The sequence below is a fragment of the Polypterus senegalus genome, chromosome 6 (genome assembly GCF_016835505.1).
Source record: "Polypterus senegalus isolate Bchr_013 chromosome 6, ASM1683550v1, whole genome shotgun sequence".
Classification (NCBI taxonomy): Eukaryota; Metazoa; Chordata; class Cladistia; order Polypteriformes; family Polypteridae; genus Polypterus; species Polypterus senegalus.
This window is the reverse complement of record NC_053159.1, coordinates 71,760,741-71,783,299: the sequence shown is the minus strand read 5'-3', so window position 1 is coordinate 71,783,299 and position 22,559 is coordinate 71,760,741. Positions and strand designations below refer to the sequence as shown.

Sequence of the window (22,559 nt, the reverse complement as noted above, 5' to 3'; positions counted from 1 at the left end):
AATACAGCATTTTAATGGAAAAACACTGTAGTTTAATTATAAAAATTTGTGTTTTTTAAACATTTTGTATTATTGCTCAATTCCAGCGGTGGGTCCAAAATAATTGGGCTGAATTTAAAGGGTAAGGGCTCTGGTGATGGTAATTACCTGGGTTGGCACTGTGTTCTAATGCCTTCTTTCTTCCTCCATCTGCAGAATGGAAAAATTGGTGGCTGTTCCACCTCAGACGTCACTTCTATTGTCCGCCCTCCTGGATCCTCCCCTTCCTGCCTGGAAGCCATATAACTGGAAGTTCGGCCATTTCAAATGAGTTCTGTATTTGAGTCCCATCTGAAAAACATCACTTTCCCTTTTGTAAAAAGGACCATTAAAGCTTTTATTTATTTCCATTATACGAATGTGCCCCAAACCTTTTCCGGTATTTTCTTTTTTTTTTGCACCCACCAAATGCCACAACCCACACCAATATAAAACAAACAAATCACAAAGACAAAGAAAAAGAAGGTGCAAGAAAAAGAAAGACAGTCCAGTTCTTAAACAATGGAAGAAGCGCAGTTGAAAATGTTAAAAAGCTGGCATGTGCCTGTCCTTAACTAAAGCAGTGGTAACTGTTTGAAAATTAAAGGTGGATGGCACAATCCCCTGGAAAATAAACCAAAATCATCTCTCCGTGTGTGTTGTGAAGCTGTACCATTCAATATGATATTTCAGGTGGCCACCTTACTGCCTGTGACTCCAAGACTGTAACTGTGTCTGACTTTGACTTTTATGTTAAAGCTGACCACAGACCCCACCAGAGATTCATTTTCTCCAGGGATACTACTGTCTGGAATAATCATAATGGATATAAAAAGGTAGGCAAAGTAGGTTTATAGTTGTTTGTACAGAAAATGACATGGAGGTTATGATTAATACAATAGCTTTAATAACTGCTGCCTCGCAGTTAGGAGACCCAGGTTCGCTTCCCGAGTCCTCCCCGCGTGGAGTTTGCATGTTCTCTGCGTGGGTTTCCTCCGGGTGCTCCGGTTTCCTCCCACAGTCCAAAGACATGCAGGTTAGGTGGATTGGCGACTCTAAATTGGCCCTAGTGTGTGCTTGGTGTGTGGGTGTGTTTGTGTGTGTCCTGCGGTGGGTTGGTTCCTGCCTTGTGCCCTGTGTTGGCTGGGATTGGCTCCAGCAGACCCCCGTGACCCTGTGTTCGGATTCAGCGGGTTGGATAATGGATGGATGGATAGTTTGTAATTGGTTTGTTTTATTGTGTGTTTAAACAAGTCTAGATCTTTATGTGTGTGCATTATGTAATTAATAGCTTGTAGTGTTTCTAATGTAATATACTTTGTCACAGCACTCTGAGCCTACACCCAGCGAAGAGCCAAAAATAAAGTCAATTGAGTCAGTTATAATGATACTGCTGAGTTGGGCTACGGGTCCTTCCAAGATGTTTTGACATGTGCTTTTTGTTAAAATAGTACAAACAAAGATCTTTTTTTTAAGGTAAAATTGTGAAGACTGGCTCACGCACATCTTTTACCATTAGCGGAGTAAAGCACCCATTATCTGTGTCAGTTTATGAAAGATAATTATCAAATGGAACACTCAGAAGCACACTCAACAATCATCTACTCAAGCCATATTAGTTTAATAGGGAGTTTGGCTCTGATTGAATTATTATGTATGTTATACATCAAAACATTGTGGAGATTGTCATATTTAAAAAAAAGTCAGAAAAAACATTGGGATAAATTGAAAGAAAATCTCTAAAGAATACTTTGATAAAAAAAAATCATTCTTTGAGAAAAATGTAGAGCCTGTTAAACACACACACTCTACAGACAGAATGGCAAAGAAAACAATAGACTATAGGTTAAAAATCTGGCAATGGAAAGGATGTAGTCTGTTAACCATACATGACAAGTGAAATTAGGATACAATGAACACTGACCCTCTTTACAATGGCCATACAAATGAAAGTAGATTCTAGGAACATTGTAAAGCAGCACATAGCTGATTCATCAGGTCCATACATTAGAATAACAAAACTCTTTTGTACAGTGTTAAAGTATAAAAACCTTACTGTGTACTAGACTCTCAGTTGTAAGTTTGTGAAACTCAGAAATGGGCAAGGTAGGACATTTTTTACAGTTTTGTAGTTCTTGAATTATCAAAAGTGAAATTTTGCTTTTACTATTTTGTTCTTATCTTACAGATCATTTTCTATGAAGACAGGAATTTCCAGGGTCGCTACTATGAATGTAGCAGTGACTGCACTGACCTGCACTCCTACTTCAGTCGTTGCAACTCCATCCGGGTGGAGAGCGGCTGCTGGATGGTCTATGAGCGCCCCAACTACATGGGCTACCAGTACTTCCTAAGAAGGGGCGAGTATCCTGACTACCAGCGCTGGATGGGTAACAATGACTATATCAGGTCCTGCCGTATGGTTTCTCAAGTAAGTTTTATATTTTAAAAAGTATTAAAAGTAGTGGACTAATTTATGGTGGTATCTGGTTTTATACTAGTTGGCAACATGGTGCTAGGATTTTGTGTTGCTTTTATTTGTCGTGTATTTCAAGTGCATTTCCCATGAGTGTCACTGATTTTTACATTTTTGAATGTCTCACAGCTGAGTGTTTTTTACTTCCAATGCCACTCGTGTGTGGGTCAAAATGTCAATAGAAGGAAGTAGATTATTTGGTGTATATTGTAATGTAATACTTTGCATAAAACTACACCTTTTCTGTCACAAATAAAGGATTTCAACCTACATTGAAGCTTCAATGTGCATACTCGTATGGTACTTCAAGATTTTTATTTTTAGATTGTACTTGCATGTTTGCTAAAGAGCTCATATGTATGGATTAGTGTTATGAAATAACACAACACAACATTACTTAAAAGAGCATAAAGTTTTCAAAGCCACTTATCCATCTGAGGACTAGGACAGTTTGGAGGCTCTTTTGGGTATATAAGAGGAAAAAAATCTCATGCAGGCACAGGAAGGCAATGCTGACTCCACTCAGACAGTGACTGAACCTAGAATTCAATACCAGGGCACAAGATCCATTAGGCATCTGTGCTACAGTGCTGACCATATGTTTTCACACCTAGTTCATTTGAGAAGGTTTTTCAAACTCTGGTGTGATTTCCCTGAAATCCTGGTTTGGTTAGGTAGATGTGAACACCCCAGTTGCACTCTAGTGTAAATTGAAACAACAGTACCGAGACCCATTGGAAAAGGTGGTTTAGGTGCAGTGCCAATTGAACCCTGGAATGGTTTGTATGGGGTCTGAATGTGATCCTGCATGGGACTGATTTAACTATGTGAAATACTGTGCATTATTTATAACATTTTGTGTGCTGTGGCAGTCGCTCTGAGTGTCTTCTGTCGGTAATTGTGGAATCTCATTCACAGCATAATGAGTTGATGATTCACAGGGTGCATTCTTCTTCTTCTTCTTTTGGCTGTTTCCATTAGAGGTCGCCACAGCGGATCATCTTTTTCCATATCTTTCTGTCTTCTGCATCTTGTTCTGTTACACCCATCACCTGCATGTCCTCTCTCACCACATCCATAAACCTTTGCTTAGGCCTTCCTCTTTTCCTCTTCCCTGGCAGCTCTATCCTTAGCATCCTTCTCCCAAAATACCCAGCATCATGGGAAAGGCGCTATATAAATAAAATGTATTATTATTATTATTATCTCTCCTCTGCACATGTCCAAACCAACACACTCTTGCCTGTCTGACTTTGTCTTCCAACTGTCCAACTTGAGTTGACCCTCAAATCTACTCATTTCTAATCCTATCCATCCTCGTCACACCCAGTGCAAATCTTAGCATCTTTAACTCTGCTACGTCCAGCTCCGTCTCCTGCTTTCTGGTCAGTGCGACTGTCTCCAACCCATATAACATAGCTGGTCTCACTACCATCCTGTAGACCTTCCCTTTCACTCTTGCTGATATCCGTGTGTCACAAATCACTCCTGACACTCTTCTCCACCCATTCCACCCTGCCGGCACTCTCTTTTTCACCTCTCTTCCACAATCCCCATTACTCTGTACTGTTGATCCCAAGTATTTAAACTCATCCACCTTTGCCATCTCTACTTCTTGCATCCTCACCATTCCACTGACCTCCCTCTCATTTACACACATGTATTCTGTCATGTTCCTACTGACTTTCATTCCTCTCCTCTCTAGAGCATATCTCCACCTCTCCAGGGTCTCCTCAACCTGCTCCCTACTATCGCTACAAACAACAATGTCATCAGCAAACATCATAGTCCACAGGGACTCCTGTCTAATTTTGTCTGTCAACCTGTCCATCACCATTGCAAATAAGAAAGGGTTCAGAGCTGAGCCCTGATGTAATCCCACTTCCACCTTGAATGCATCCGTCACTCCTGCCGCAGACCTCACAACGGTCACACTTCCCTCGTACATATCCTGTACAACTCTTACATACTTCTCTGCCACTCCCGACTTCCTCATACAATACCACAACTCCTCTCGAGGCACCTTGTCATACAGTATGCTTTCTCCAGGTCCACAAAGACACAATGCAACTCCTTCTGGCCTTCTCTATACTTCTCCATCAACGTCCTCAGAGCAAACATCGCATCTGTGGTGCTCTTTCTTGGCATGAAACCATTTTGCTGCTCACTAATCATCACCTCGCTTCTTAACCTAGCTTGCACTACTCTTTTCCATAACTTCATGCTGTGGCTCATCAATTTTATTCCCCTGTAGTTACTGCAGTCCTGCACATCCCCCTTATTCTTAAATATCGGTACCAGTACACTGCTTCTCCACTCCTCAGGCATCCTCTCACTTTCCAAGATTCCATTAAACATTCTGGTTAAAAACTCCACTGCCATCTCTCATAAACACCTCCATGCTTCCACAGGTATGTCATCTGGACCAACAGCCTTTCCATTTTTCATCCTCCTTATAGTTGTCCTTACTTCCTCCTTGCTAATCTGTTGCACTTCCTGATTCACTATCTCCACATCATCCAACTTCTTCTCTCCCTCGTTCTCTTCATTCATCAGCCTCTCAAAGTACTCTTTCCAACTGCTCAACACACTCCTCACTTGTGAGTATGTTTCCATCTTTATCCTTTATCACCCTAACCTGCTACACATCTTTACAAACTTGGTACCTCTGTCTAGCCGATCGGTACAGGTCCTTTTCTCCCTATTTTGTGTCCAACCTCTCATACAGCTCATCATACTCCTTTTCTTTAGCCTTCACCACCTCTCTCTTCACCTTGTGCCTTATCTCCTTGTACTCTTGTCTACTTTCTATATCTCTCTGACTAACCCACTTCTTCTTTGCCATTCTTTTTCCTCTGTATACGCTCCTGTATTTCCTCCTTCCACCACCAGGTTTCCTTTTCCTCCTTCCTCTCTCCAGATGTCATGTCAAGCACCCTTCTTGCTGTCACCCTTACTACATCTGCTGTAGTTTCCCAAGTGTCTGGTAACTCTTCAATGCCTGTCTCACCTCCTCCCTAAACTCAACTTTGCAGTCTTTCTTTTTCAACTTCCACCATTTGATCCTTGGCTCTGCCCTCACTCTCTTCCTCTTCTCGATCTCCAACATCATCATACAGACCACCATCCTATGCTGCTTAACTACACTTTCCCCTGCTACCACTTTGCAGTCTTCAATCTCCTTCAGATCAACTCTTCTGCATAGGATTTAATCTACCTGTGTGTATCTTCCTCCACTCTTCTATGTAACCCTATGTTCCTCCCTATTCTTAAAATACGTATTCACCACAGCCATGTCAATCCTTTTGTCAAAATCTACTATTCTCTAACCTTCTTCATTCCTCTCCTTGATACCATACCCTGTTGGCTAACAGTATTGGTGGCAGTCATTGTTAACCCGAGGCTCGACCGATCCAGTATGGAAATTTGTATTGTTGCTCGCATATTGATTTGGCAAGATTTTACACCAGACGCACTTCCTGATGCAACCCTCCCCATTTATCCGGGCTTGGGACCGGCACAAAGAAACACACTGGTTTGTGCATCCCCTGTGGCTGGGTTATTAACAGGGAGCATTAAAAACAACAAAAAGGTAAAATAAATAAATATTTACACAGGTACAAATACAACACAATATGTATAAAATGACTCGCTCAGTTAGAGTAGAACCTGATTCAGTCTCAGAGCAATTCAAGTGTGCGATCAGACAGAAGTAATTTTAAAAAAATTTTACTTGTGAGTGGGTCAATTAGAACACACAGAGAAATGGCAAGAAGTGAACAGTATTACCCTGCGAAACTACCAATCGGATGTCTTAATCTTACACCATGAATACGCCATGCGTATCTTCTCAATGCGCACATAATCAAGCATTCCAAAATAAACATTATTAACAAATATGTACAAGAGTTAAGACAGTAGACACTGAAATAGACTAAACTGAAATTACATTCATATTGTGGCCCCTAGAGAGTAAATATGAAACATTATTCAGTTAAATGAAAATTAAGTGACAAGTCTACTGTCACAAAACTGAAATATTGACCATAAACAGTCATCTGCTTCTGTTATTCTTAGTATACTTGGCTATTTAAAATGTGTCTTTCAGCACATAAAGTTAGTAATGCATCATTTTCAAGTTATTTTCCAGTTAATAACTAAGGAAAATGCAGCGATGCGCAAATCCCACCATGATAGTTTTTCTAAAGGAAAAACGTTTCTGCCCAATAAAGAAGTCCATGACACACTTACGAGATGCTTATTGGTATGTTTAGTTTGCTTGAAAGTTTACAGTGTGACATGCAATCTAACTAACTGGAAATTGAAACAAAGTAATGAATTGTCCCCTGATTCAGAACAAACCAAACGGACAATGAGTTTGAAATCGGCCCTAGTGATAGGAATCTGTGTAAAACATAAGATCAATAGATATGCAGTATCATTAGACATCAATAGACATCAATAATACTACTTTTTTTCTACCAATGATTATTCATTAAATCCTTTTTTTTCCAATCAATCAGCACAGAGGATCATACCGCATGAGGATTTATGAGCGGGAGAACTTTGGTGGTCAGATGATGGAGTTCATGGATGACTGTGAGTCTGTCCAGGACCGCTTCAGATATCCAGATATTCACTCCTGCCACGTGGATGGCTACTGGATCATGTATGAGCAGCCCCACTACAGAGGACGCCAGTACTTCCTGAGGCCTGGAGAGTACAGGAGATACAGTGACTGGGGAGGCATGAACCCCAGGATTGGCTCCTTCAGACGCATCATGGATATCTGCTGAATCTTTCATTATAATATCTAGCATTTGTTGTTTTAAAAATAAAATTATTCAAGTAATTTGCAAGTTCAGTGTTTTTAATGATGTTCCCATGAGACAACAATAACAACATTCAAGTGTCAGTTAGTTTTTGTATAGCGCCCTTCACTGAGTGCTGCTATAAGATCTCGTGTGGGATAAGCAGAGGAGATGCCCAACCAACAGGAACATTCAATTTTCAATATCCTAGCTCAGGTCCCCATTGCCAGGCCTTTGGCATCCATGGGGCAACACACCAAGTGGCACACCCATTTCCCACTTCGACGGCAAAGGCTTTGAAACGTTTGCCGTGTGAGAGCAGTTAAATAGACTGCATGGCTAAGGCAGCGAGTGCTTGATGCTGTATACCAATAATTCTCTTTCTCAGATTCTGTAGATCTTTGATTTCCCACTCAGATACAGTGATATTAATACTCTGAGTGGTGCAGTGAGAGTAATACAGAAAAAGATGATCCGCTGTGGCAACCCCTAATGGGAGCAGCTGAAAGAGGAAGAAGAGGAAGGTGCAATGAGAGTAACAACGCTAAAGCAATTATTGCATTTAGAATAGTTTGACTATTCCGTGGACCATTATATTGTACCAACAGTATATTGTTACTGGTTAATTACAATCAGATGCATTAAACTAATAAACAATATGTGGTTAATTTCAGTGTATTTATAAAGCCACACCAGGGATGTGGATCTGAAAAAGAAAGGATAACCACACAGGAACAGTAGCACTGCTTTGATGCTAGGTGCCGCCAGTCTGCAAAACCGAGCAAAGAACTTGTTTACACTAGGGTATGAGGTACAGTGGAAATGTACGTGGCTTTACGCCAAGTTTAGGTACTATACATCGTGATTTGAACGTGGAAATGGTCTTACACAACATTTTTGTGCATATGCACTGTTTATACATGAGGCCCCAGGACTCTAAAGACTTGGACCTTCATCCTTTGCACAGATATTGGGAGTGCCACACACCCATTTCCTGTCATCTTAAGACCCCCCCATGCTCACCTAATTCATCAACTGACTTCATAGGAAGAGTCACCAGAGACACGAATGTCACTGCCGGGGTAAGTAAACCTCTCGACAACGCCAACACTCTCTCCGCACACAGACACACTGCCAATGGCTATACCCAAGAGGTCATTAAAGGCCTGGATCTTTATCTAGGACACTTGGAAGCCCAGATACTCAAAGTCCTCGCTCTGTCTCTCAAGAGCCAGAATCAGAGCCTTCATTGACTCTGCAAAGTTCTCAGCATTGGTAGCAAAGTTTTTAGCACTCAACAGAGTAGGAGCAAGGTTATGCAAAAGAGATATCCAGCAACCTTGGTATGATCCTGCGATATCTCAGTATTTCTCACAGAGCAGACGGTCAACTGAGTCGAAAACTTTATGAAAACTGTCAAACACTGCAAAGAAACTATGCTGATATTCGCTTTTACACTCCTTGAGAACCCTCAGTGCCAGGATGTGGTCGATGGTAGACTTCTTAGGCGTGAAAAGAGACTGCTTCATTCGCTGGTAAGTGAGAAAGTGATCATGGATCCTGTTGAGGATGACCCTATTAAGGACCTTACCCAACACCGAGAGCAGTGTTATCCCTCTGCACTTGCCACAATCCAGGCGATCACTCTTCCGCTTCTAGATAGGGATGACAAGTCCCGTTTTCCATTCAGTTGGGATGATGCCCTACTCCCAAAAGGAAGCAAGATTGCTTGCAATGCAAACAGAGCAGACCAAAGTTGCCATCAAGCCTTACCCTACAAGATGAAGCACCTCCTTCTGGGCACCAAGGTTATTATAATTTTTCCTTTTTATATCAGTTTTTATTTCTATATTTTTTCTGTCCTTACTTGGAAATTCTGTTTGGTTTTTGTTTTCCTTCATAGTGTATTTGTAGTTTTAATTTAGTTTTTATTTTACAAAGACATTTCTATTTTATTTATATATATATTAGTTTCAGTTTTAGTTTTAGCAATTATAGTATGGTTAAAGAGCTACTATGGAGTATTTAGTTTTTGTGTCACAATGAGACAGAACTGTACACTTAACGGGTCTGGATATAATATGAGTTTAATGTTAATGGAAGCTTACTACACTAAATGACACACTTTACTATTTGGATTTGTTTTTGTCTGATAAAAACAGGCATAATCAAAACCAGATACTGAATATGAACAATTTTGCACAATTTTATAATTTTTAAAATATCTTCTGTGTTATTTGTGCTGAAGAAATTTGCACTGCATGTTGGAGGTTTTTTTTTCTTTTCCTTTTATTGCCCTGAATGGGCCAATTTGTAATGAAATTTAGGTGAATTTTAAGGTTTGAGGGTTTTTTTACTCTAAATGTCTACAGCGCACAACATATCCTGTTCCAACAACAATGTGCTTATAATGAATGCCTTCAATATTGCATTCAAAAATCTCAAATACTTGGCTTTTTTATTTCTTACTAGCCATATTGATCTCTGATTCCATCTCAGGCGCAAGCAATTTATAGACAGAATTTTGCCATCTGCAGGCCTGAAAAGATATAAAAAATTAGAAAACAGAATCTACTGTGTTCTGACAGGTGTGACCATGAAAATCATGGGGGCTCTTAGAACAAAGCTCTTTGTCTTGAATCTGTGTGTGGACACCACCTAGCTGTATCGAGGGAAACAAAGAAAAACAAGCATGCAGTGTCAAGGTTAGGGGCAGTGAGACTTGAATAGCCCACCATAAGAACAGTAAACCCATAATGAGCAGAGGAAGAGTAGGTAATAGGAGTATGGAGGATCACAAAATGACAGAGACAGCATCTGAGATTAGGAACAATGTATACATTATCTAAACCTGTTTATCCAGAGCAAGATCACAGGAAACCTGGAGCCTGCCCAAGCAGGTTTGGATGCAAGACAGGAAAAATCCCTGGTATGCAATATGTGTGATATGTCTGATGTTACGAACGAAAATAATATGATATTTCAACTATCTCTTATGATATGGCTGATGTTACGAACAAAAATAATATGATATTTCAACTATCTATTTAGAGAGAGAAAAACTTTGAAAAAATTGGGACAGATATTTTAAAACATACTTCTGCTACTGGATTATTTTCACAATATCAGTTAATTTGAACTGTTGAATTTATATATCTAAAATTCTTTTCGCGTTTGAAGAGGAAATTATGTATGACCACGTGAAACGGAAATTACGTATGACCACAGAACATATTGTAATACAGGAACTAATCATTTTGTTTGTGGACGCCATTTTTATATCGTCTTTACAAATTGTTATTATTTGTGTGAGAGTTATTTTACTAATACTGAAAAGAAGTAAACACAAACACGCCGATCTATCCCATAGAAATGTGCCCTGTGTCGCTGGACTCTGGGAGGCGCAGAATGTCGGGCTGCTCTGTAGGGTCAAGAGATTTGCAGTTCCGGGCGCCGTCCTCTCTTCTCGCACTGTTTGTGACACTTCGAGTCCCCCTCGGCTCCTGGGAGACTGTAAATCTTTGCGAATGAGTGTGATTGGTGCAATCGAAGCAAAACTCTCTTTGTAAATTGCGCTGCACGACTACCTACTGTCCTTTAAGTTGAGTTCAGGTCACTAAAACCCAGCAACATTCAAGGTTGCTTTTGTAATTAATTCTTTTAAGACGATGGAATGTTTACATCTAAGAAGATGTACTGAACTCTTCATGTTAAGTTTTGGACTTGGGAATTGTTTGGTCCTTCTGCCTGTTAAGCAGCGTCCACATTTCTCAGAATAATTTTTCTCTTAAATCACAGGCATGTAGTGCAAGGTTGTCAGGCAGAAATTTGCAAGATCGAATAGAAAATGTAATTTCTATACCACAACGATCGTGTAGCGCCTTTCACAAGGGATCTGCTACCGAGAGATGATCCAAATACATTTAAGCTGCTGTTAGTGCTACTTACCTGTTGTGTTATAGCGCCTTTAAAATGTACTTTATCCGAAAGCACTCCAGTACTGCTCAATGTATTTTTACTTCTTACATGTTAATGTTTTACTGTTTAATAATTTATGTACTACATTTTATTTTTTTCCCTTGCACTCAGTGAGCAAAGCCACTGGGTAATCAGCTAGTAAAAGATAAACTAATAAATGTAGCATAAATACTAAAACACATTAGTATGTTTAGTTTTTCATCACTTGGCAGACTCTCTTTACCTTCCTACCTGTAGTTCAGTGGAGACATTGCCAACTCGGGAATTTTACAAGGTTTGTATCGTAGCAACAATATGTTGATCTTATATGATGACCTTGTCAGTCTCAAAAAATCAGTTTCAAAACTCGGTGGTGGTCTCCCCTACACTTCCTCATGTACTCGGATATGGGGATGGATATTTGAGGATTAAACCACAAGATAATGATTATATTATGTACATTAAAGATTATTAATATATTGAGCAATTATTATAAAAGTAAAGTTGAATAAATCGGACTCTACAGCTGCATGAATATATAAAAAAAAATGAATATGTGTAGGTAAAGTACCACTTCCAGTTGATGGATTTGGCACAAAAGTTAATGCAGATATACAATTTTGGCGTAACAATCACATGCCAAATTTCATCATCTATCTAGTTGCATTTTTGAGTTATTGTGTTTACACACACACACATTATTCCAAAAAATGGTATTTTCAGACTCGGGGAGGTCTAAAATGTCAAGATTTATCAAAATCTGGATGTTGAATTTTTTTTCATGACTGTCCACACGGTAAAGTTTTTGTTGACCAACACATTCTGATTTCAGGCGTTTGAATTACATTTTGATATACAGAAAGTGCAAAGAAAGGCGGCACATGAATCGCTTTCTATTGCACACACTTTATGCGTGTATTCAGCTTGCTCTGTCACCGCAAATGCTGTGTGAACACCCACCCGCCATTACCAGCCGCTGTTCACTGAATGAATATATCAGGGCGACTCGTGGTGGGTGACTTTCAGTTTTAGAGTTAAAAGTTATAAGGGTTAAAACTTAACAGCCGGCCCGTGGAGACTTTTTTATCTACGGAAAAAAGTTACAGAAATTTACGTGTATCCTGCCAAGGTCAGCCGCCGCTTATGTGGACGTTACGTTTTTACCAAATTAAAATAGAGGCGCGCAGTAGTGTGTTATGTTTTTCAGCCGGTCACTACATTGCAAAACCTTACTTTTTCTACTTCTGTTCACAGTCAATGAGATGATATAACGCCATCTAGTGGCAGAGTTTTTAAATAGTTTGCTGCTTTTTCAAGACTTGATTATTTTGATCACAGTTTGCCAGTTGCGGTTGACTGCTGCGATGAGGAGGTGTTGGTGTCAGTTAGCGTCTAATTGCGAAACATTTTGCACTCTGTTTTATTTAGTGATAATTTTCTTCGTGTAATTACTTACCAGTGTGTATAAAGTATTGGGAATGTCGTTAGTTTAACAAGAATTTTCCGAATATTCTGAAGAGGAAACATTAAAAGCAACAATCTCTCTACCATAAGTAGATATAGCCTATTTGCAGACTATATTCAGGTAAGTTTAACTTAAGAAATCATAAGAATTTTTAAAAATTGTTTCGGGTCATTTGCAGCTACAATTACAATGAAATTAGTTTGCATAATCAGGTTTTTTTTAGCGATATTGTGTGCAAGATACTTTCAGTTTCACTATTTATTCATGTTGAAGTCACTTTATTTTAGTGCCCAACGATGGCCGAGAAGAGGAAAAGAAAAGTAGACGATGAGTGTGTCGGCAACTTCAAGAAGAATGGAGTTTGAAATACTTCTTCATCAAATCCGGCGAGAAAGCATTGTGTGTGATTTGCAACGAAACCGTGGCTGTGATGAAAGAATACAACCTGCGCCGTCATCATCGAAGCCAACATCAGGAGAAATATGCACAGTTGGAGGGTAAAGTTCGGGCCGAAAACTTTTCTAAATTACAAAATCAACTCACATCTCAGAGGGCATTGTTCAGTAAATCCTCAAATGAAAATGAATCCTTAACTAAGGCCAGTTATAAAGTTGCCTACGTCCTGGCTAAAAGTGGCAAACCGTTTACAGATGGTGAAGTAGTGAAGGAATGTTTGTTGGAGGTGGCTGAGGAAGAAAAGTCGAAACACTTTAAAAATGTAGCTTTAAGTGCAAATACCATTGCCCGCCGTGTTGCAGACATGGGTGAAAACATTGTGACTCAAATAGTGAAAAATGCAAGCAAGTTTCACCATTTTTCAATTGCAATGGATGAATCGCTGGACAGCTGTTCCACCTCTCAACTGCTTGTGTTTCCCTACATAGCATGTATGGCACTGTTACAGGAGAGGATATATTCAATGAATTGAAAAAACATTTGTTGATTATAACTTGGACTGGACTAACCTCAGTTGCCTGACTGTTGATGAAGGAAAGAACATGAGTGGCATAAAGAAAGGCTTGGTTGGACAAGTGAAGCAGATGTGTAATGAGAAAAACATTCCACAACCAATGTTCCTGCACTGTATTATTCACCAGCAAGCTTTGTGTGCTAAATATGTGGACATTAGCAGTGTACTGAATCCTGTGGTGAAGATGGTGAATTTAATAAGGTCACATGGGCTCAACCATAGACAGTTCAGAGACATGTTGAAAGATACTGACACAGAATCGCAAGATTTACCATATTACACAGCAGTAAGATGGCTAAGTTGTGAGAAAGTTATGAGCAGAGTATTTAAATTAAGAAAGGAAATAGGTGACTTCCTGGAAGGTAAAGACAAGCCACAGCCATTACTATCTGATGAAGAGTGAGTATGGAAATTGGCCTTTGCTGCAGACATAAATTTTCTGAATCTAGTTTCTGATCTATACACCCACCTAAAGGCCTTCAGATCTAAACTTGTCTTGTTTTTGGAACAAGTACAGGCCAACAACTTGACACACTTTCAGCAGTGCAAGGTCTTCATGGCTGAAGCAACAGCTGAGTTCCCCACGTCATTTGCATGCAAGATCATCAAAGACCTCCAGCTGCAGTTTCAGGAGCGGTTTTCTGACTTGGATTCAAAGGCAGAAGAAGTGAGACTGTTTTAAAACCCATTTAAAGCAGATGTGGCCAGTTGCCCAGATGAACTGCAGCTGGAGGTCATTGAGTTGCAAGCAAATGACTTCCTTAGGGACAAATTCAAAGAAGGACTGGTAGGTTTTTACCAGTTTTTGCCCAAGGAAGACTTTCCTAATGTCAAAACTTTTGCATCAAGGTACCTTTCAATCTTTGGAACAACATACTTGTGTGAACAAACATTTTCAAGAATAAAATACGTGAAGAACAATTTGAGAACAAACTTGTCTGATGATAATCTCAGGTCACTGTTGATGTTAGGGACATAAAATCTAAAGCCAGAAATGTCTGCTATTTTGGCATCCAGGAAACAATTTCACCATTCCCACTATTACAGGTGTTCATGTGTAGTATATCAATGTGTTATTAAATAATAACTTAATAAAATAATATTAAATAAATAATTAAAAACAACATCTATGTTTAGATTCTTTTTTATTTGGACCTCGAGTGTGTAGTCGGCCTCCAAACTGCTGTTTGATAGTTAATGCGGCCCTCGGGCTGAAAAGTTTGGAGACCCCTGATCTATATCATAATATGCTTATTGAAAAAAGTGACATCAAACACCATTGGAAGGAGTCGATCCGCAACAGCTACACCCTGAGTATAACAGCCATTAGAGCGACCAGATCACTAAAAGGTGTACCCATGTACAGAGATCTGGCCAATTCCAGGTCTGCACACCTCAGAGAGTACTGCCACTGAAATGTGGAGTTTATGAAGCTCCTCCGACAGCAGAGGAAGTTGATCATCATGCCAGAGAGACAAAATGTTCTACGTGCCTACCAGGAAAACTCGCCTCAAACTGGGACCCGAGTGCTGCCATGCAGTATTGGAATTCATATTTAGTAATCTGAATTTAGTGTCATATCCTTTAAAAATCAGTTCTCAAATTCCCAGCGTCTTTGCTTCTGTGTTAAGCCAGGGCATGTTGTTGTTGTATATTAAGGTGGATTATTGTGGGATGTATACATTCTCATAAAAAAGAATCCAAGAAGTCACACAGGAGTCACTGGGCATATTGAGGTCACAATAGCCATTTATTTATGATGTTAAAATTTCCTGCTCTTAGCTTAGATGTGGTCTGTCATATGTAGTGATAACATATGGTTGGTATGCCCTGAAAATTGTGTAATAACAATGATGTGGTACTATGTTGTCTTTAGATTTGTAGGTAAATAATCACTAAACAAATGCCAAAATTAAATATAAATTTGAACATGGCAACTCTTCCATTTTAGACAATCAACAAGAAACCACGAAGGCCACAAAATGGTGCCTGTAATATGAATAACACTCATGAAAGGAATACATCAATGAGAGAGTAAAAATTATGAATAAACATGAAGCAAAACACCAAACCTGAAGCATCTCTGGACTTGAGTATACAAGTTATGTGCCTTGTCTAGCAGACACCAGGGCGTTACAATCAGTATTTGTTAATTTTCCTCTTATATATAAACATAATGCTATTTCTAGAGTTTGATGCAGAAGGAATTCAAGTCCTATGAAGGTGCGAGCTGGCTCCATGCTCCCACTTCTATTTGGGACCCTTGTGAACCTGCTATAGTCAATAATGTAACTGAGGATGAGCTGGGCAAATGAGGACACTCACATAGCAAGGGGTAGGTGTAACAGTGCGCAGTGCTTTTATTTAAAAAGAGCAAAATCAAAGAAACAGTGTTCAAATAGTACATTAAAATAGTGACGGTGTGTGAGTTTAAAATTGTGAGTCAAAATGAGAATAAAACCAACACAGTCATTGGATCCCTAATGTTTCGTCAGACAGGCACAACACAACTCCATGTTCGTATCCCCGGCTCACCTATTGCTCATGCAGCCAGTGGAGACACCTGCAGCTGTGGTTCTCATCACCCGACCCCCGTCTTAGCTGCCTCAAGTAGCATCAGCCAAACTGTACTGGGTCAGTTGTGCTCCCGTTATCTTTCTCACTCTGCTGGCGGGCCTTGGATTCCTGGCAAGGACTGAGCCACAATTGAACCCACTCCTCTACAAATATTCAGTTAGGATGATCTTCCCCTAGAATGCAGATCCGTCGCTGAGCTAACAACTGCGCTGCCTCTCACACACTGGTTGGCTCGCTCGTCCTGACTCTCCACTCGATGCTATCTTATGGCTTTCTGTTTCTGCTCTCTCTGTCCTTTTTCTGTCTCCCTTTCTGTCCCTTGCAGGCTCCTTATATGCTGGCTGTCCTAAGAGAGCGCAAATGTTAGGTCAGGTTTATACTTCACGCAGCACGACGCATGTTCCAGCTGACGCTCATGCTACGCAAGTGTTTTACTGTTTATACTTACGTGCGTACTTTACATAAATATGGAAGAATCCACCAGGTGGCAGTGTGAGATATTATCACGGTGAGAACGGGTTTGGTTGTGTGAATTGCCTGGAACATCCATTAAATTCCAATGACTCCTTACCACAATATCTCTGAAAAGGATGTTTAATGATTAAATCTATCAATCCAGGGATGTGCCCATTCCGGCTAGCATTGTGCACGAGACCGAAACAATCCCTAGACAGGACATCAGTTCATCGCAAAGTGAATACAAGCACACACATACACTGGAGTCATTTTAGTGTCACCAAATCTGCATATCTTTGGATGGAAAACGGAGCACACTCTGGAAACCCAGCAGGAAAACATGGCAACTCCAGGCAGGAAATACCAATGATGTGACTCCCTGCGAGACAGCAGCGCTACTGCTCTGCCACCATTTCACCCCCCATATCTGTAATCATTAATAGTATTCATTATTTAAATGAAATTAACGATTTATCTATAAAATGTAACATACATACTTTAATGCATTTCATCATGAAAGTGATATCAAGTATAAATCTAAGGATTCTAAATGTGCAGAGAGTTGGAATATCATACATTTAATGTGTTCTATGTAGTGATCTACTGCTGCTTGCCGCTGCTGTCAGGTCAGGAGGAAGCCCCAGAAAAAAGACGGCACAAAAGATGGTATGTGAGACGTGTCATTACGGTAGGGAATATGCGATGCTTGAATATAAAAGCACCACGAATGCATCAGTATATCTGCATTTTGCTTCACCACATTGAACCATTCATCAAACATCAAAGTGTGCACATCGATCCCGTAGGATCCTCAAAGCCACTTCTGTCACTTGTAGATAGTAACTATAGACTCTGACATCACATTCCAACTATTATCATGACGTGGCCCAAAACTTTTTGCTCTTACTGCAACTCGCGCACGTTAATTTCTAAGGACCTGCTCAGAGGATGTGTCAAATGAAAGCTGGGAATGCCTCGCAGCCATGATGCGTGTACATATGCGTTCTGAGCTTGAAGTATAAACGAGCCCTTAGACAGCGTTCCTTCTGCAGCAATAATGAGGCATCTGACCGGTATTCGCACTTGCCTGTGCATACTCAATCAGACAGCGTGATCACACACACCCACCCACCGATTGGATCCTGCATGTCATGGGCCACGATTATTTATTTGAAATCCACCCAAAGCCGCGAACCATCTATCACAATTCAAAATTTTGTTTTTTTTCCATTTGAGTCATTTTTAATGTCAGCAATTTATTTATGCAAGTTTTCCAACACTGTTTATTTTTCTAATGGGCATCAAGATTTTTGATTTAGCCATGAAGTTATTTTGAATCCCAAGAACAGATCTAAATTTGCCCCAGGGACACCAGGCTAGAAATCTCTTTCTGGTGACCCTCAGTGTTCTTACACTCCTGAGCTTTTAGTTACAATTTAAGGTTCATGTCCCCCAGGAAGACAGAAACATGTTAGTGACAACATAGTCCTTTAATCTATCTAGGAGCATTTACCCTCAAGCGGGCAAGAGAGTTCTGATCTTTTTCAGTTCTGGTCACACTTTCTTTTTTTCTAATAAACTAAAGGACACAAAATGGTATTTTAAACTGTAATGAGTCTCATTACAATAACTTTACAAATGGAGGTAACTTCTAGGTACCACTTAAACTGGAACACAGCTGATTCATCAGGTCTGTACATTAGAATAACAAAACACTTTTGTACTGCTTTAGAATATAAAAGCCTGTGAACACTGTGGAGTTTCAGAGTCTGTCTCATCACTGAATCTCCAACATGAGCAAAGTGAGATGGTCTTTAAAATTCTCTTTCACCACAAATATGAAAAGGAAAACTTTGCTTAAATAAATAATTGCTATTTGCCTTTTTTCAGATAATTTTCTATGAAGAAAGAAATTTTCAGGGCCGCTACTATGAATGTAGCAGCGACTGTGCTGACCTTCAAAACTACTTCAGTCGCTGTAACTCCATCCGGGTGGAGAGCGGCTGCTGGATGGTCTATGAGCGCCCCAACTACATGGGCTACCAGTACTTCCTGAGAAGAGGCGAGTATCCTGACTACCAGCGCTGGATGGGCTACAGTGACGGCATCAGGTCCTGCCGCATGATCCCTCAGGTAAGTTTTACAAAAGATAAAAAAAAAATGCAATTAAATGATTAGTGCTGGAAAAGATGATAAATGACAGAAAATGTAGACAGATTTCTACATACCAATAAAATAATGTAGAAAATATTGGAATATATTATATTCCAAAATTCTGCACCTTTCCTTGTATTTTTGTCCTCTTGCATTTCCATTAGCAGTGCTAACAGTCTGTATTCCATGTTTCCTTTATTAAAAAAGATTGGGAATTTAAAAAAAAATATATGACCCTTTCAAAAATACATACACAGTGCAGGATAGATTACACAGAAAAAGACCCTATAAACTCCATAGTAATATTACTGACTTCAACAGCTTAGTCCCACAGCATGTCTGTCATATTTGCTACATAAACAAATTCAGAACAATTTTGGTTCAGGAAAAAATTAAAATAAAAACTTGAATATTCAGAATATAATTGCCATAATATATTTTACATTTTCACCCTTAAGCACCTTATATTTGCTCAAACAATGTTGTAATATTTTAATCCTTTACAATAAAAGTAATTCATTTGGCTCTAAATCCACTCTTTTTACAGTAGTCATCACTGGGAAATGTGACTCTGCACAAATGAGGGAAAAGATAATAGGATGACTTTGGAGGGAGGTCTTACTAAATGTTGCTTGTTGGTTGGAATTTGAACACAAAGGACACTAGTGTGGCTGTTGTTTTATGATTCCGCTACTGTTGTAAATACCTTGAAACAACCCTGTTGACCATGCCTGGAAGAGTAAATGCAAAAGTGTGAGGAGGGGCAGATCTCTTTTACAATTGACTGACCTTTTTGTAGTCTTTGCTGTCTTGCAAATATGTCATGAATTTTGTTCATAAGATCTACTATGGCAATTATTGTCATCCTGCCACTATGGGGGCATTCATCCATGACTTTCTCCCCATCTTCAATTCATACACCCTGTTCTTGACTACAGCATAAAATGGAGCAGATTCCCATAATCCCATTTCCTACATTCTTATGAATTTCTGCAGAAGCTCATTGTTGTCTGTGTGATCAATATTCAGGGACGTCACCCCTTGGTGTCCTTAGCGGATAGTTGGCATCATTAGACTGTGAATATTATATTATAGTGAGTATTAGACTATTACTAGATGACCTGTGGGTGTTCCTCTTGGTGTCTGGAATGTGTGCCTCACAGTTAGGAGACCTGGTTTCGCTTCCCGAGTCATCCTTGCCTGGAGTTTGCATGTTCTCCCCGTGTCTGCGTGGATTTCCTCCTTGTGCTCCGGTTTCCTCCCACAGTCCAAAGACATGAAGGTTAGGTGCATTGGTGATCCTAAATTGTCCCTAGTGTGTACTTGGTGTGTGTGTTCCCTGCAGTGGGCTGGTGCCCTGCCCGGGGTTTGTTTCCTGCCTTGCACCCTGTGTTGGCTGGGATTGGCTCCAGCAGACCCCCATGACCCTGTAGTTAGGAAACAGTGGGTTGGATAATGGATGGATGGAATGGTGCCCAATTGTGCATATACGACGGGCTTTAAGGGGGACGCTCCCCTGAGTGTACAGAGCATGCACACTTTTACTTTCAGATGACAGCTCCCTAGGCAGTTTTCTACTGCATTAACCAACTCCGCATGTACCTCTAATTTTTTAATTACTCACAATAATTAAATATAATTCTTCCCTCTTTTTAAAATTATTAACAATTTCTTTCAACAGTACAGAGGATCATACCGCATGAGAATTTACGAGCGAGAAAACTTTGGAGGTCATATGATGGAGTTCATGGATGACTCTGAGTCTGTTCAGGACCGCTTCAACTATCCAGAAATTCACTCCTGCCACGTGGACGGCTACTGGATCATGTATGAGCAGCCCCACTTCCGAGGACGGCAGTACTTCCTGAGACCCGGAGAGTACAGGAGATATAGTGACTGGGGAGGCATGAACCCTAGGATCGGCTCCTTCAGGCGTATCATGGATTTCTTTTAAATCTGTAAACTCTAATATTGCTAAATAAAAGACATCAATGATTACAGTTTAGTGTGTTTTATAATATTTCAATAATATTTTGAGACAGAGAGAATTCAAAGCCCAAGGATCAATGTTTTGGGATTCTTGGAATTGTGAGTTCTTCCACAAGCTCAAAACTAATACTAACTAATATTGCACTGTTTAACTCGAGATCTCTTAATGGCAAAGCATTGGTGCTGTCAGAACTCATCACTGACACCAAACTGGATATACTGTGTTTAATGGAGACTTGGCAAAAAGCAAACGAATTGACGTCTCTCACGGAGGTGACTCCACCTGGTTTCATTTTCCATACAGAACCTCGCAGCTCTAGACAAGGAGGTGGGCTAGCGGTAATTATCAGAACAGACTTAAATATCAAACGAATCCCAATTGACTGTCCACTGTCTTTTGAGTGTCTGGCTCTTAAACTAATAATGGAATCAGGTCCTGTCTCACTCATTGTTCTTTATCATCCCCCAAAATACAATGCATCCTTCTTATCTGATCTGATTGAACTTTTAACCCACCTAAGCTCTTACTCTCAGAGAATTATCCTTCTTGGTGATTTCAACATCCATATTGACATTACTACATCTAAACTGAGAAATGAATTCCTATCCTTACTGGACTGTTTTGACTTGACACAACATGTTGATTTTCCCACCCACTCTGTTGGTCATATATTGGATCTGATCTGCACTTCTGGACTATCTGTTGCCAACATTTACAGCACTGATTTGGGACTCTCTGACCATAAAGCAGTATTTTTCACTGTCTCACTGCCTTTCCCTCCTCTTACCTGTAAACAACAAATTTCTTACAGAAACCTTAAAAATATCTGTCCCTCTATCCTTTCTGGATCCATTTCTGATCTTTTACTGTCTGCACCTATTCCATCAACACTAGATAGTCTTGTTGACCACTATAACTCAGCCCTTCATTCAGCATTAGATAAAACAGCTCCTTTAAAACATAAGGAGGTTTCCTTTAAACGTTCAGCTCCTTGGTATAACTCAGAATTGCGATCTATGAAAGCAGCTGGCCGACACCTTGAGAGAATGTCACGTAAGACTGGCCTCACGTGCACATCCAGGCTTTCTCTGACCACCAAAGAGCTTACAGAGAAGCACTAACTGCTGCTAAGAACACCCACTATGGCAGAATAATAGAAAGTGGCCATGATAACCCAAGGGTTTTGTTTTCTGTAGTTAATAAACTACTCGAACCTGCATCTGGCCCAACTACCTCTTCTACTGAAGTCTGTGAGGAATTCCTCCACTTTTTCCGTAACAAAATTAAAGATCTAAATAATTCAACTAACATAAATACATCATCTGTTTATATCTCTCCCTGTTTTCCCACTCCATCCAGCTCCTTCTCTAAGTTCTCACCAGTCACATCTGCTTTGTTAATAACCTGCTTTGTAAGATGAGACCGACTACTTGTGTACTGGACCCCATCCCCAGCACACTACTTAAATCCTGCCTTCATGCCATAATCCCGACTGTTACAACAATAATAAACTCATCCCTTGACACTGGCTCTGTGCGCTCACTTTTAAAATCGCTTCTGTAACCCCAATGTTAAAAAGTCTGGTCTTGATGCTGACAATCTTAACAATTTCGCCTATTTCCCACTTATCTTTCCTGTTAAAAGCTCTTGAGCATGTTTTAGCCTCCCAGCTCACCAATTACTTA

At 40.0% G+C, this 22,559-nt stretch overlaps 2 protein-coding genes across 2 annotated transcripts; both read left to right on the top strand.

The window, feature by feature from the left end:
* Positions 1–2,115: 2,115 nt before the first annotated feature.
* LOC120530553 (gamma-crystallin M2-like) lies at positions 2,116–7,290 on the top strand. The gene is made up of 3 exons (XM_039754981.1): positions 2,116–2,124; positions 2,207–2,449; positions 7,018–7,290. Exons 1-3 carry the CDS (start codon positions 2,116–2,118, stop codon positions 7,288–7,290), a joined length of 525 nt encoding a protein of 174 aa, XP_039610915.1.
* Positions 7,291–16,634: 9,344 nt separating this feature from the next.
* On the top strand, positions 16,635–20,838 carry LOC120530552 (gamma-crystallin M2-like). The gene is made up of 3 exons (XM_039754980.1): positions 16,635–16,646; positions 18,621–18,863; positions 20,566–20,838. Exons 1-3 carry the CDS (start codon positions 16,635–16,637, stop codon positions 20,836–20,838), a joined length of 528 nt encoding a protein of 175 aa, XP_039610914.1.
* Positions 20,839–22,559: the final 1,721 nt, after the last annotated feature.